Consider the following 14,721-nt stretch of genomic DNA (forward strand, 5'->3'; position numbering starts at 1 on the left):
ATAAACTAATTCACTGAGTCAGTTGACATTCACGTGCTCGTGCTGCTGGTACATCGCATTCAGTCCTCTTTTTGCAGAGTGAGCAGAGTTTTGTTGTGAAGATGGATCACATATTCATCGTTTCACTTCTGTTCGTGGCTTGCACTTCCTTAACTGGTGCCATCATTCCTAAGTACAGCATTGCATATTTTATGCAGAAACTTGATCATTTCAACTTTGTTCAAGATGCAACATTTTCACAGCGATACCTCTACACAGGTACTGTCAGTAAATAACCTCAATATGACACTTAGATTAAGCTTCAGTTCTGCCAATTCGGTGCTTAATTTTGGGCTTGAGGAGCAAGATACCCTAGTGAGCATGATATCGCAAAGACCGCAAACGTTTGCAAGCAGCAAATGCGTGAAGGCGCTTCTACATGTACCCCTACAAGCGTACACTGTATGCTGATCCTCATTTTTATATTTAAAATATACTAAGTAGATTATTGATAACCTGCGTGGCAGGCGCAAAAAGGGGAGGTGGAGTGGGGAGGGAGAAAGGGAAAAGGGAAGGGAGCGCCTGCGCTAAAGAGCCTATGTTTTTGCATAACGCCTACCAATTTTCTAGTAATCCGATTACGCTTACTGTCAATCAAGTGTCGCTACACTCGCCATTGCAGAAAAACATTACACTCACGGACTAAAGAAATTGGCTTAGTTATTCAGATCCAGAAGGCACTTTGGAGAAAATTGGAACCCTTATTCAGCCATAATAAAAAAGGCTTTAGCTTCAAAAGAGGTCAAAGAAATTGCGCTTGCGTCAGAGGGCAAATCCTGCCCACCAGAAAACAATAACTACAGTCAATCGATATGTATGTCATGACCTCTCAGTGTGAAACATGCGGCTAAAATAACATTTGCTCAGTGTATAAATGCAACCTTCCAGAGCATAATCTACCCAGCAGATAAAAACAACTTTATTGGAATAAGCAGCATTTTGGCATGAGGTAAAACCACCCTCTTTTATTGCTAAGTTACATCAGCGAATGTCATCGTTTGATAAATTGGCTAAATCTTTCGCTGGGTAGCCCAACAATTCCATCTCCTGCAACTGGTCTTCGATACTTTTCAGTGGCGAAATGACGAGAATCGCCGCATTACCATTTAGCTCGTAGTTCTTCGCGCGTACAAACATTTGGTAAATTAAACTCTTGCCGTATCCGGTCCGCAAAACCGCCAGAACATCTCTGTCGGCTAAAAGAGCCCTAACTGCTGATTCTTGCTCTGGTTTTAAAACAGTTTCTCTACCACTAGAGAAATTCACATCTCTCAAAGCACTCTCTACAATATCCACGTCTACCGCTGCCATCTCGACTGTTTGTTGATTTGTGAAACGCGCATTTCAATATGTTACTCATTACGGCTCAGCCAATCAGGAATTTGCGGACGCCAGCGTCCGCAGATATGAACAAAAGGGGGTTCTTACAGCAGGCGTCCCCTCCCCCTCTCCCCAATCCCCCTACCCTTTTTCCCTTTCTCCCTATCCCCTACCCCCTACCCCCCACCCCTTTCGACGCCTGCTACGCAGGCTAATTATTGATTAATTGAGCCCTATACATGTAATATAAATATTCACTCTAATTTAATTTTGTTTTTAATGAAAGGATCTGGCTTTTATTCTGATATAATTAAGGCCTTAGCAGAGATGCTTTTCCCTCTTCAGATTTTTCTTTTTGTGTCATATCCTTCTTTTCAGGGTTGTCACTAAGATTTCAAATTGCAGGGTAAATACAACAAGTAGGCAGGGAACCAAATGGCTAGGGGTTTCTTTTGGTTCTATTTTTCTTCTATTTTCCTTTGAAAGTAGCCTTGGGCCATGTTCATAGTAGCCGGGGGAAATTTCCTGCCCCCACCTCTTAATGACAGCCCAGCTTTTAAAGTACCCTGCGAGCAGTGGTTTCTCCAGGCTGGACGCTACACTATGAAGGGAGAGAAACCAATGTGAGCAACTGTTTGCTTCTTTGATCAAGCTGCTGACTTCAGCACTGTGGATGAATAAATTAACTTTGAAAAGGAAAAACCTAGTTAAGACTCTCGCAGACGTCGAGCATGCTCGATGGAAAAGCAAACGGTTGCTCACAGTGGTTTCTCTCCCTTCATAGTTTTGCAGGGTATTTTATCAATCAAGCACCCACCATTCATCCCTGCAAATGCACTGTAGGTCCTCTACAGCACGTAGTCACGTGACATTGACGCAAAAATTATGGGATATAATGTAAACAATACCAGGGATGGCATTAAGGGTGTGCAAAAACTAGCTGGAAAGCCACTTAAAGAGAAGACTGTGCAAAAGACTAAGATTTATGGATTTCTGCAAAATTACATGTACATGTATGACTGTTTAAAAAATTCAGTGATCAATCCATCTACAAATTTAGATCACTGAGTCCTGGGACTCAACATTCCATCAATGAATGAGTCCCAAACCCATTCAATGATTCCCCTATTGAAGTATATTATAGTTATGAATGGCAAAGTTCATCAAAATACATTGTATGCATTGAAAAGGTTGGAAAAAACTTGACATTTCAAGGGTGCTTCCTCTTCCTCAGTGGTTTAAAAGAGGGAGCACCCTTGAAATGTCTGGTTTTTCCAGCAGTTTTCAATGCATATTTTGATAAGCTTTGCCATTCATTCATTCATTCATATTTGCATTATTCTTCAAATTTTTTAAAGCACCTTTCAACTTTCTACCAATAGAGGAGCTCCATGTGTGCGAATCGCACATGCAAGCGGGGCCCCATGCATACCTATGAAATTTGCTAATCTGTCCATCCGAGAAATTTTGATGATTACGTGACCATTTGTCTGCCGGTCCATCTTCACCACAGGGAAACCAATGTGAAATGCCAAACTTTCTAAGCTAGTGTGGGAGAGCATAACCTGTGTTTAACTTGATGATAGACATCCTTATTAAGGTCAACTGACAGCTACCAAAACAAACTCGATAATAGCCCTGGGCATGAAACAAATGTTTGTGTCCAGATGGACGCACCCAGGACTCATTTATGTACTTTTTCTGAAAAATTCAACATTTTCCATTGCTATATATATATATATAGTACAACAGTGTACATTATTGCTTTCACCATTATTTTTTTGTCTCAATTTTGTCATGGGCAGGTGATTTACAAACTGTACGTCTATAATAATTTTATGTTCTTTGTTGTTGTTGTTTTTTTTTAATGCCTGTAAACCATCCTCCAACGTGATCCCAGTCAAACTAATGAGGCCCTGCCAGGGTAAAGTCCGACAAGCGACATGGCCCAAAAAGGAGCGACAGCGCGTAAAATGAAATCGTGACAAGAGACAACCTCCCTCGGCCAAATTGCGACTGTGACGGCAAAGATGACAATAAGCGACAAGCATTTATAAACACCGACACAAGACGTTTTAAAATTCAGACGGGCAACATGGGAGCCCCCTGGGCAGGGCCTCACTAATGGGGAGGGCTAGAGATTTTGTTCAGTATAGTATGTACTCTGAAAAGCGAACTGTGGCAATGTCCTGAACATAATGTAATTACAGACAGCTCGATTAGTTCCATCCGTGCATGTGTATTGAGAATGCAGGAACTACAAATACAATGTGTATGTCTTTGCATTATCTGAAAAACAGATGAATTTCTTTTTGTGCTTATCAATGTTAATTGATTATTTCTTGGTAGATCAATATTGGGATAAGAACGGACCCATTTTCTTTTATACTGGCAATGAAGGCTCTATCACCTCATTTTGGGACAATTCAGGCTTTGTTTTTGAAGCAGCTGAGCAGTTTAATGCCTTAGTCATATTTGGCGAACATGTAAGTTTGAACTTTCACTCTACTTGTATACTGTGTGCTAGACTGTACTGCAGGCATCATCAGTCTAAAATTTGCTCAGGGTGTGCATGGATACTGTGGTTCAGTTTTTTCTTAGTTTTAGAAGAAAGAGATTTCTAATAGAAATCTCAGAAAAATTTCAAAGGTCTAGATGAGATTCAAAATCACGACCTTTCAAGTTCCTGGACTGGATGCTCTAACCACTAATTAAGCTAAGACACAGGAGGCTTTGTGGCGAGCAGGTTCAAAATTTGATTATGAGGTATCTGCTTATGTCTGACTTGTAAACTGGAGAGAGGTTAGTAAACTGCAGTGCTAAGCATATCATCTGTATAAATGTCTGCAAAATTTTCATTATTTGCAATCTTATATCCTTGCCATTACATTTAATGTAATCATGCATGTATGGTCTCATATGACATGTATAGTGTGATCAATAAGGGTGAAATTGCAATGACTACTACACGCATGCTTGACTGCAAACGATTCGCTTTCTTTTTCCACATTTTTGTAAAGCATTACTATTCTGCTCATTCACAGCTATAAATCATAATAAAAATAAAACAAAATAAAATAGATATCAAACTAGTTTGAATTCATTTTGCCCTGAAATGCCTCTCCATATTCAGCATAATTACACATGCATGTTATTTTCTTTATAATATTTAACATCATTTTTTGTTTTTGGTTTAAAGAGATACTATGGGGAATCTCTTCCATTTGGCATGGAGTCATTTGAACATGACAAAGTTGGATATCTTACAATAGAACAAGCCATGGCAGACTATGCTGTGTTGATAACAGAACTGAAGGTTCAGTTTAAAGCAACAAAGAGCAAAGTTGTTGCTTTTGGTGGAAGGTGAGATATGCTTACATTTTTGTTGTATCATTTATTCCATAATTTACTCTGTACAATTATTGTTAGTTGTATAGTCTAAATCGATGGCCTTTATTGTCACTGTTCTTTCTGTGCAGTTGCTTCTTTGGCTGAATGAAACAAGGCAGCTCTAAAAAGCATGATCTGCCTGTTTAGTGTGGTCTTCATGTCCACAGAGCTGGTCTAGTAGAGAGCTAAAGGGAGCAGATTAGACCCTTCCACTGTTACATTGTATTTCAACTTTGTCATGGACCAGATATATGTAGGGAAAATATATAATAACAGTACCTTAATTTTTATGACACTGCAAGTTTTAGCATACCTGTCAAAAAAAATAATAACAAAGTTTTGGCTCAGCAAAGTCTTGTACACGTAAAGTTGTAAGTTTGTGCCCACACCAAGCAAACATTTTTAACATTTCATGACTTCTGGCTTGTTGTTCGGGGCCCATATTGAGTCTTTCTTTAATGTAGCTGCTGATTTTTGTCAGTGAGGAGGTTACCATCCTCAAGTGATGGTACATCCATCTTCTTTGAGAGACCAACAGTGTGTTGCAGTTTTGATTCCAGCATTATGTTTCACAAAATAATATTGCCAGAATCTCTAGCCATCTGTATTCCGGCTATTTCAAGGTTTTCCCACTACAGGTTTACAAATTTCCAAGTTCTACTCTACATAAGTCTGCAGTGGAAAGCGAGATGGTGGTGCATTTCTGTTACAAGCCTCCACGTTGTGAAACTACTACTCCTTCATGGATGTGCATCTCTCCTCAATAAGACTGGCAAAAGCTGTCTGGCATCCCACCAGTCTTGTCTGCCTTGTTTTGGGAGCTTTAATACCTCTAGGGCTCGACACTAACAGTTTTTCACTTGAGAATTCCAAATGCAGCGGAAAATGACATAAGAATAAAACTTCTTGCTGGCTACTTGCTTGCCATAAATTGTCACCATTTTGGCCAAGTAACTTATGTAAGAATTGGATCCTGTTGTGCTCAGTCCATTTCAACTGAATCCGACATGTGACTACTCATGGCAAGACGTTGCAGTGGCAGACACAAAAGCATGTTTCAGATTTCTTCTCCTTGGACTCTAAATTAATGATCTAGAAATTTAGAACAAGCTGTTTGGTTGGGCCAGCTAGAAGTTGAGAAAGACAAGCTAGATGGAGATGAGAAGGAAAAACAAAAAGTGCATCCAGACAAGTTTCCTTACCTTCTAATGCTTGCTGAAATTTGTCTTGTTCTCTCCTTTTTTATTAACTTGCCTTTGGTGAGATTTAGTCTTGATCATTATTATTCACATGCACTACCCGCCTCAAACAGCTTTGTTAGCTGTGGACAGTGCTCAGCGAAATGCCAGAAAGCTCGACAGTATAACCATTCAGTTTTTTCTCTGACACTGAATTTTTCAAGTTCTCTATAGTTGCTGAAGCAGGACATGAAGCCTCCCTATACGAAAAAAGACTGTATAAGCAGCCATCACACTGCAACCCTTGATGTTGGCACCTGGATCAAGTCCAATATTGTGCTTACTAGGCGCACAGGCTCTGGTCATACATTTCAGCCAGCAATACCACCCCCTCAAAGATATGAGCCAGCAGTATAACTACTAACAGTAACTGCTGGGGTGACAGGGACCCACATACCTGCCAACCTCTGGAGATCTAAAATCTGGAGACTCTCTATTTTGCACTACACCCCCCCCCCCCCACCCCTGAATGTCAACAGCACCAACACCCCCCCCCCCCCCCCGCTCGTGCCAACAAATTGCCTTAGGACATTATATGACGTCTTACATGACGTACATGGGATCAAAATGCGCTTTCATCATTGTAATGACTAACTAATCTTTGTCATTGACTAAACATGTGCAAAAATGTCCCAGAAACTGTACAATGAATAAAAAAAGTTCGAATTTTGTGAAAAAATGGACTAAATTTCAAACTAAAGCACAGAAATGCTCAAAAGTCCATTTTATCCGGGAGATTTGGTGCTCTAACCGGGAGATCGGGAGATTTCATGAAAAACTTGGAGACTCCTGGGAAAACCGGGAGAGTTGGCAGGTATGGACCCATGTCGGCTGACCTTCGGCTTGCTTGGAGCCCCCCTCTTACCATTTGGCATGTCTTGTTTTCTTTTGTTCTGTTAAAGTGTTTCCAGATTATTCTCCTCATCTGGGGAACTGTGTAAGCCAGGGAAAACAGTTTAGTCACAAATCCATCCAACCATAAAGAAGTTGTACTATGTTACATGTTTACAAGCTATCAATAAATTGTACCATCTGGAGGTGTACAAGATGTTCAAATTGAAAATGCCAGTACTATTTATTACAATTCACTTAGTTTCATTAAGATTTAACTTTCATCTTGTGTTAGTTCTCAATGGTTACAATAATTATTTATTAACTTAGCACTACTATGAACTTGGCTTAGTGAGCTTTAAACTTGACTATATTTGCATGCAGTACCCGCCTCAAATACATCATGCTTTGGTGACTATGGACAGTGCTTTTTGTCAAAATGTTTAATTACCAATAACATTTTTGGTTTTGTTGTTGTTGTTGTTGTTGAACAGTATGAACACCTCCAGTAGTTAACAGATGTATCCTTTTCAGAGAAGTGACATGAGCAATGTGGAACCAAATTTTTTTATTTTTGTCTCAACAACATGATCAGAAACAAAGCTTGCTGGCTGAAATGGTGTTTCCAGTATATAAGCAAGTTCATCCTTTGTTAGACTTCAGAAGGTTGCTGGAGCACTGTAAAGGCAAAATGGCAATTGAAATACAACCTGAAATTCAGGCTACCTAACTAGCAGCTTGATATGACAATACCTTCTTTGCTGGTGTTAATTCAATTCAGTTTTGTAGCAATTTTTCCAGCTTTACCTTTTATAATTTTTTTGGCAATATGTGTTACATTATTTTTTGCTTATTTTATTAAATCTTTTAAACAATGTAATTCTATATCAGTTATGGTGGGATGCTAAGTGCCTATATGAGGTTCAAATACCCAAATGTGATTGATGCAGCATTGGCAGCCAGTGCACCAATATATATGGTGACCTTTGAAGGGAGTGAGAGGGAGTTCTTTTTCTCGGCAGTAACTCAGGTGAGGACTTACATGAATCCATTTACAGGTCGTACACTTTGTGGCCTTCTGATCCAGATGCAAAATATGAGGCATGGGAAGAAAGCAAAGTTTTGAAACTTTTTCATTTTGCTTTCCCTCTTCCCCTCTTGTTTTGCATTTCTTTTGCTGGGCATATAAATTATAGTAATATTAGTAGGCTTCATTTCAGTGGGAATAGACTGCAAAACAGTCCGTATTTTTGCGTATTCAAGTACGCGCGAGCAGTCAAACAAAAAGTCTTGAGAAAAAAAACGACTGTTTTGCAGTCTACAGTGGGAAACATTTTGGGGAAAGCTTTTAGGATCTTAGGATAAGATGATACGAATCTATGGTATAGGTGGATAGTGGAACAAGATTTTAATGAGAATTTTTGGGTCAAAGTCATATGGCTTTATTTCGCCTTTTTCTCCGGCCTCCCTGACTGCTCATTCTGGAATGGTTTGAAAGATCTCTCTTACCCTGCACAAGTTAGCAAACAAAGTTGTCCTTGATCGTTAAAACCGATGACATCAAAAGCAGTAGAAGCTACATGGGACACAAGCGGTTACAGGCGGTTCAGGGATGAATTGGTTCACAGTTCAAGGTTACTGTTAATGCAAAAGAACAAAAGAAAAATTGGAACTGGCATAGTATAACTACCTCTTGTGTGGAGCAAATGATTGCTACTGGGCTGGCCACTCTATATTGGTAAAAATATAATAAGTAAGCTATGGAGCTTAATAGATTCCCTTGACTGGATCCTAAAAAAGCTGGGTACCTTTTTAGTATTTTTTTCGTATTAAATACAGCTGTAAACACTCGCTTGACAATGCGCGCTATTCCTTTTCTCTCTTTTTAAGGTGGAAAATTTAATGCATTCTAGTATTAAATTACTAATTCCAAGAATGTACTCCATGTATGTATGATATATTTATATACTTTTCAGGACTTTCATAATGCTGATCCTGATTGCCCAGGTTATATTGTTACCGCATTTGAAATGCTTGAGATGCTGAAAAATCAAGGAGCAGAAGGTGCAGTGAAAATAGCTTTATCATGAGTTTGTGTTCACCTCATAACAACAAGCTCTTTATTATTTTCATGAGTTTTGGACAAAGAAAATCCTTGAGTCCCAACAAGATTGAATACATAGCACACCAAAAATACTCGTTGAGCAGTCTAGCTATCTTTTGACCTAAGGAAAGGCTTGTTAACCGGTATGTGATTGATTTATTAAGATGACTGACCCTTAAAATAAGCAGCTTGTAAAACTACTTTACAGTGTTTTAATCCGACATGTACTGTTACAGCCATACATGTAATAATGTATGATTTCACTGTTATTAAAATTATGAAATCTGCCAAGCTCAGCAAAGATAATATTGTCATCATCCTGTATATCTCATGCAATTGTTATAGTCTCTAATTATCCATCAGTCTGATATGATGGATAGTTAACAGTTTATTCCTCGAGCCCGAATGGGCCCTGAGTCATCAATAGCCCTTGAACAAGACTTTGCTATTGACTCACAGGCGATGAGGGCGAGAGGAATAACTGTTTTAGTAGAATCCGACTAGTTGGTCAAAAGTATCCACACAAAACAACTTTAGCTAGCAAAATGCAATTCAGCTGCCATTATAGTGATTTGCAAAGCCAGCGCTTTTTGCTACTAGTGGACTATAACATATAGCCTAGTAGTAGCTCAACCCATCAGAATGCAGCATTGATAATAGACCACTAGTTGGATTTTACTAATAATTATAAGTGTTATCTTAGGTGGTTCTGATGTCCTGCGTGCTGCTAGAACTTCTTGTTGTTTTTGTTGTAACCAGAGGTGTGGATCTTTTGCAGGCCTGTCTGAGCTTTCACGGATCTTTAAACTTTGCAAACCACTTCAGTCAGTGGAGCAGGTATATTTTTCAATTTGAATTTCATTATTAGAATGCCAGGCTGATTTGGTTACCAACAGAGAAAAGAATTCTGCTTAATCTTAAATTAGTATAGGTAATAGCATGATTTGTAGTGATATTTGGTATAAATATCACGAGTGATATTTTGAAATTGTTAGTGTAATTTCACGAGCCGTTAGGTGAGTGAAATTTGAGACAATTTTGAAATATCGCAAGTGGTATTTATGCGAAATAACATGTACAAATCTTGCTATTATTTGTTTATACTACTACCCCCAAAGGTTTTGTAATTCTCACAGGTAGGTATTTCAAATTAAGCTGAAATAGCACTGCTCTAAGCCAATCAAATTGCAGAAATTTCTCATATAGTAGTATGATGGGGAAAAGATTCTAAGATTTTGACCTGTACTGTACTGAAGAACACTGCAAGTTACTGCACCTTTAGAGATCAGCATCATTTTTGGGGGGCTCACTGATTCCTCAACGATTTAACCTAATTTACTAAAGCACATGTGCTAGCTGGGGTTTATTTTACTCTAAATTTACAGATTCCCCACATGTTAGGCTGGATTCGTAATTCTTTCACCACTCTTGCCATGGGTGATTACCCATACCCTACAGAGTTTCTTGCTCCATTGCCTGGGTACCCTGTTAATGTGGTCTGCAAAATGATGGCCACTGCATCTTCTAAGCTCGAGGGTCTGGCTGGTGCCACAGCTTTGGTGTACAATGGAACCAACGGAACACTATCATGCCTTGATCCAGATACTGAGTACATTGAATGTGCAGATCCTACAGGTTGTGGTCTTGGTCCAGATAGCCTTGCTTGGGACTATCAGGTACATAGCAAAGAAACCTGTTGGTGCATTAAACTATGTATACTGTGGTAATGATATATGAAATAAATCATATATGAACTGCCGAAATGAAATGAAAATGAAGAAATGATCGTTGCAGTGAATGCAATTTATGCAATTACGTAAAGAAGCCTGATACTAATACTTGGTCAACGTCAGTGGCTTCATAGCCCAGTTGGTAGAGCATCACACTGGTAATCGTGAGGTCACGGGTTCAAACCCCATTGAAGTCCTGAATTTTTTTCAGGCTTCTTTACACAATTGCATAAGTTGCGTTCACTGCGACGATCATTTCTTCATTTTCATATGTATACTGCAATAGTTAATTAAATTATTTGCTTTCAACAGACTTCAACCCAACACTGGGCTACTGTAATAGTCTTTGTGTACCTGAATAAAAGCTTATCTTACATTGGCTGGGATTCCTGAAGGGACCAAGAATTACACTGAAGAAAAATGCATCTATTGTTAAACTATTTTTTTTATTATAATTTTTTATTTATTTCTTTTTACATTCAATGGTAGAATTAACGAAGAGAGATGCTCTTTATCATAGTTGCATTTTGCTTACCAAAGGTCATGTTATAAACAGCAAAGTTGAGTTATTCAGGTCACAGCTTTCGATACTGACAACACAAAACAGTTATTTTAGTGATATTTCAACTAAACCTACAGAAAACTACAGAGTGATTAGGAAATACTGTTTGTAGTTAGAAAAACAAAAACAAAAATTTAAAACAAATATTTGGGCAAGGTATTGCTGCTTACAAGTAGCGAGGCACTGAAACTGAAAAACTACTCCAAAGAATTTACGATGATTTAGTGAAAGCAGGGAGTAGTAAAGGACAATTTATCTTCTCTGCCATTTGTTGTTACTTCATCGATTTTTTTATTTAAAAAAATGACCTGTTTTCTGAGTTGTAATGAATGCATCACAAATTAGAATGTCCAAGGCTATCCCCTCCGGCATTCAAAGCTATCCCTGGCTTTTCACACAGCTGATCTGAGAGCTATGCGATATATTATCCTCCAGGAGTGAATGAATGATGAAGAGTCGTGGATGAGAGGACAACAGACGTGCCCTCTTTACAATACATTTTAACATGTGAACAGTAAGCTCGGACGTCAGCATACAAAGGTGCCACTGGCAGCCGCCCTTAGTCCATATATGAGCTTACTGTACCCACCCACTCCATGATGTGAATGATGTGATGTGTGAAGGTTGACCACAACACCGGGGTCTACGTCCCCTACTCTTTTCGAACAGTGGTGTTTGTTCTTTTACATCCCACAAGAACCAGATAAGTGTAAGTGCTGTGAGACAGAACCTACGGTTTTTTCGTCCTTATCCGAGAAGACTAGAAAGTCTAACCGTTTACAGATGTCATTACAAAGGCAGCAATTTCTTCTCAGTTATTTAAAGACCCTGAGTGTTAGTCCGGCCGGGGTTCGAACCCGCGACCTCCCGCTCAGCAGACCGGCGCTCTCCCAACTGAGCCAAGCAGGCGGCGGAAAAACCCTGCAAGGTAGCCGCGAGCACACCACATGGCAATCCCTTTAAGACTTAAAAAGAATTCTTGGGTCATCTCCTTTGTTATTGGAGTAGTCTAGCAACGGACATTGTAAGTAACAAAATTATCTTTTGCGATTTTTTTTTATTTAATTTTATTTTTGTTTTTCAGGCATGCACTGAGGTAAGCTTGCCTGCAGGCTCAAATAACAAGACAGACATGTTTCCAGCTTTACCCTTCACCCCTGAAATGAGAGCAAAATATTGCCAGGATAAATGGGGTGTGACTGAACGATCCAACTGGCCCATCATTCAGTTCTGGGGGAAAGGTGAGTTACACTGAAACTTTGCTGTTGCGTTTTATTGACCTGGCGTGAAGATCATATTTTGTAGTTTGTTGTGTGTCCCACCTCACTCTGACTAAATTTTCATTCTATGTAAATTATTTACAAAGTTAATGTAGTCTTATTTTTTCCCATCAGATATATCTTTTGCTTCCAACATTATCTTCTCCAACGGTGACTTAGATCCTTGGAGGCCAGGAGGGGTATGTTATTTAACGTAGCGGCTGCAACTCTAGTCTCCCGCGCAGCCATTTTTGTTTCGTCACGCAACGCTTCTTGACGAGACAAAAACCTCCTGCGAGGGAGACTGCTGTAACTCAACAATGTATTCAGTAAACTGGCGTAGACTTCACTTTCACATACTTTTGGGCAACTGTTGCCACATTGAGATAGTACTGTGAGATCTATTCTCTCCTAGACTGTTTTTCTCTTTTTTGATTCGTTCAAATCCTGCGGCTAATTCTTTATTACCAGCTAGCGTTGACCAAATTTGGAGGACGTTTGCGATATTTGGAAAATGACGTCAATAGTACAGCATAAATGCCAGAAAAATGGACTCCCTGTTAGAGCAGTACAATATGGCGGAGCATTTCACACGTTTCATGAAGAAGAAATAGCCGAACTATTCAGCCTAAAAACATAGCAAGAACAGCAAAAATACAACTCGATGAATGACATCGGCTATTTATAGAATATCTGCAGGACTAAACATGTCTTTATATCATGAACTTGCCGAGAAACATGCAAGTGATTATTTTCTGTTCTTTTTAGGTTCTTGAAGATGTTTCCGCAACACTTGTTGCACTTCCGGTCAAGGGTGGAGCCCATCATCTTGACTTGAGGTATTTGCTGTACAATAGTTGCTTTGCTTACCCAATAAATCTCTGAAGAGTACGTTTTTGACCACTTTAGAGAACGCATTAGACACCATAAGATCTGAATGCAGGAAATTATTTTGTAATTTCAGTCCAGTCACAACTCTTGAAAGTTTGCTCTCTTCTCTGTAGCTCAAGAGCACGAGATAATGATTGGCGTTCCATTGAGAAGTGAATCTATAAAGCACAGATTGGGTAAAAAGCCCTTCTTGCATTGAATATCCTGTCGACTATTCTGTCCCTTTTTTAGAAGGCAGTGACATCACAACCTGCTGACAGCATACCGTAATATGCTATACACTGATACAATCAATGCATTATTGAAGAAGCGAGTTTGGACACTGTCCATGCCTACAGTGTTGTGCCCTTGAATGAAATACCGTAAAATTTCGAAAATAAGCCCCGGGGCTTATATTTTTCAAAGGCCCTTTTTGAGGGGCTTATTTTTGGAGGGGCTTGCCTACGGAGGGAAATTTGCGTTTCAAAATCGATTGGGCTAGCCTTATCGTTGGAAGTAACTTTACCGTTTTGGCTTTGTGTTACTTTGTATTTGAGGGTAATTTTCCAAGTACAAGCCCCGCGGGGGGCTTATATTTGGAGGGGCGATTTAATGGAGGGTTTTTTGCGTTACCGGTTTGGGGGGCTTATGCATGGAGGGGCTTATTTTCGGAATTTTACGGTAACCTAAACTACATTACACTACCAAGGGATATTAAAGCACAATAAAAACTACGATACAACTTTTCTGAAGTCCTATGAGCAGAGGCTCCAACTTAAAGCTTGAGTTGACAAAATACAGTTTTTTTCGGTGAAATTATCCAGAGCCTTGATCTCGTATTATTATTATTGTGCGTTCAGTGGAACGGAATGTGGGGAGACTCTTTTTCACCGGTTTTGCTGGGTTTTTTTTTTTTTTTCATTTAGGGCATCCAACCCTCAGGACCCACCAACCGTCACACAAGCCCGTGAACAAGAACTGCAACTTATTCGCATGTTCATAGAGTAGACCAACTTATTATAAAAAAGTATTCGCTTCCAAAATAAGTGTTTGCATCTTAATCTTGATGGAATACCATGATAAGTCTTTTTGAATCTTTTTTAAATTAGTGCAAAGCAACTAACTTAAGAGACAGGTCACCTGCAACTTGTCTTTAAAAATATAGGTTTACATTTACGATGTAATTATGAAGTGGAATTTTTATAACTGTTTTTAATAAAATTGACCAAGTTTATTTGTAATTTGTTTGTCCAAATTAGTCTTATTTTCATGGCAGAACTTGAGACCTAGTTATTCGCTTGCATAGCATTAAATTTTCTAGTATTTAGGAATCAACCGCAATGTGTACTAATTAGTCGAGCTTGCTTTTAGCAGAGCG

At 39.1% G+C, this 14,721-nt stretch overlaps 1 protein-coding gene across 1 annotated transcript; it reads left to right on the forward strand.

Annotated features, from left to right (window-relative positions):
* Positions 1–33: 33 nt before the first annotated feature.
* LOC140953967 (dipeptidyl peptidase 2-like) lies at positions 34–14,584 on the forward strand. The gene is made up of 11 exons (XM_073403353.1): positions 34–258; positions 3,709–3,845; positions 4,559–4,722; positions 7,710–7,848; positions 8,795–8,882; positions 9,701–9,759; positions 10,308–10,598; positions 12,299–12,455; positions 12,609–12,673; positions 13,242–13,312; positions 14,270–14,584. The coding sequence occupies exons 1-11, from the start codon at positions 102–104 to the stop codon at positions 14,349–14,351; spliced, it is 1,410 nt and encodes a 469-aa protein (XP_073259454.1). The 5' UTR covers positions 34–101; the 3' UTR covers positions 14,352–14,584.
* Positions 14,585–14,721: the final 137 nt, after the last annotated feature.

The sequence above is a fragment of the Porites lutea genome, chromosome 12 (genome assembly GCF_958299795.1).
Source record: "Porites lutea chromosome 12, jaPorLute2.1, whole genome shotgun sequence".
NCBI lineage: Eukaryota > Metazoa > Cnidaria > Anthozoa > Scleractinia > Poritidae > Porites > Porites lutea.

Bases quoted from the DNA above. Each gene is read 5' to 3' on its own strand.
- LOC140953967 (XM_073403353.1), top strand. From the start codon at position 102: ATGGATCACATATTCATCGTTTCACTTCTGTTCGTGGCTTGCACTTCC. The intron at 7,849-8,794 runs GTGAGGACTTAC...TATACTTTTCAG, and splicing joins TTTTCTCGGCAGTAACTCAG to GACTTTCATAATGCTGATCC. The intron at 12,674-13,241 runs GTATGTTATTTA...TGTTCTTTTTAG, and splicing joins ATCCTTGGAGGCCAGGAGGG to GTTCTTGAAGATGTTTCCGC.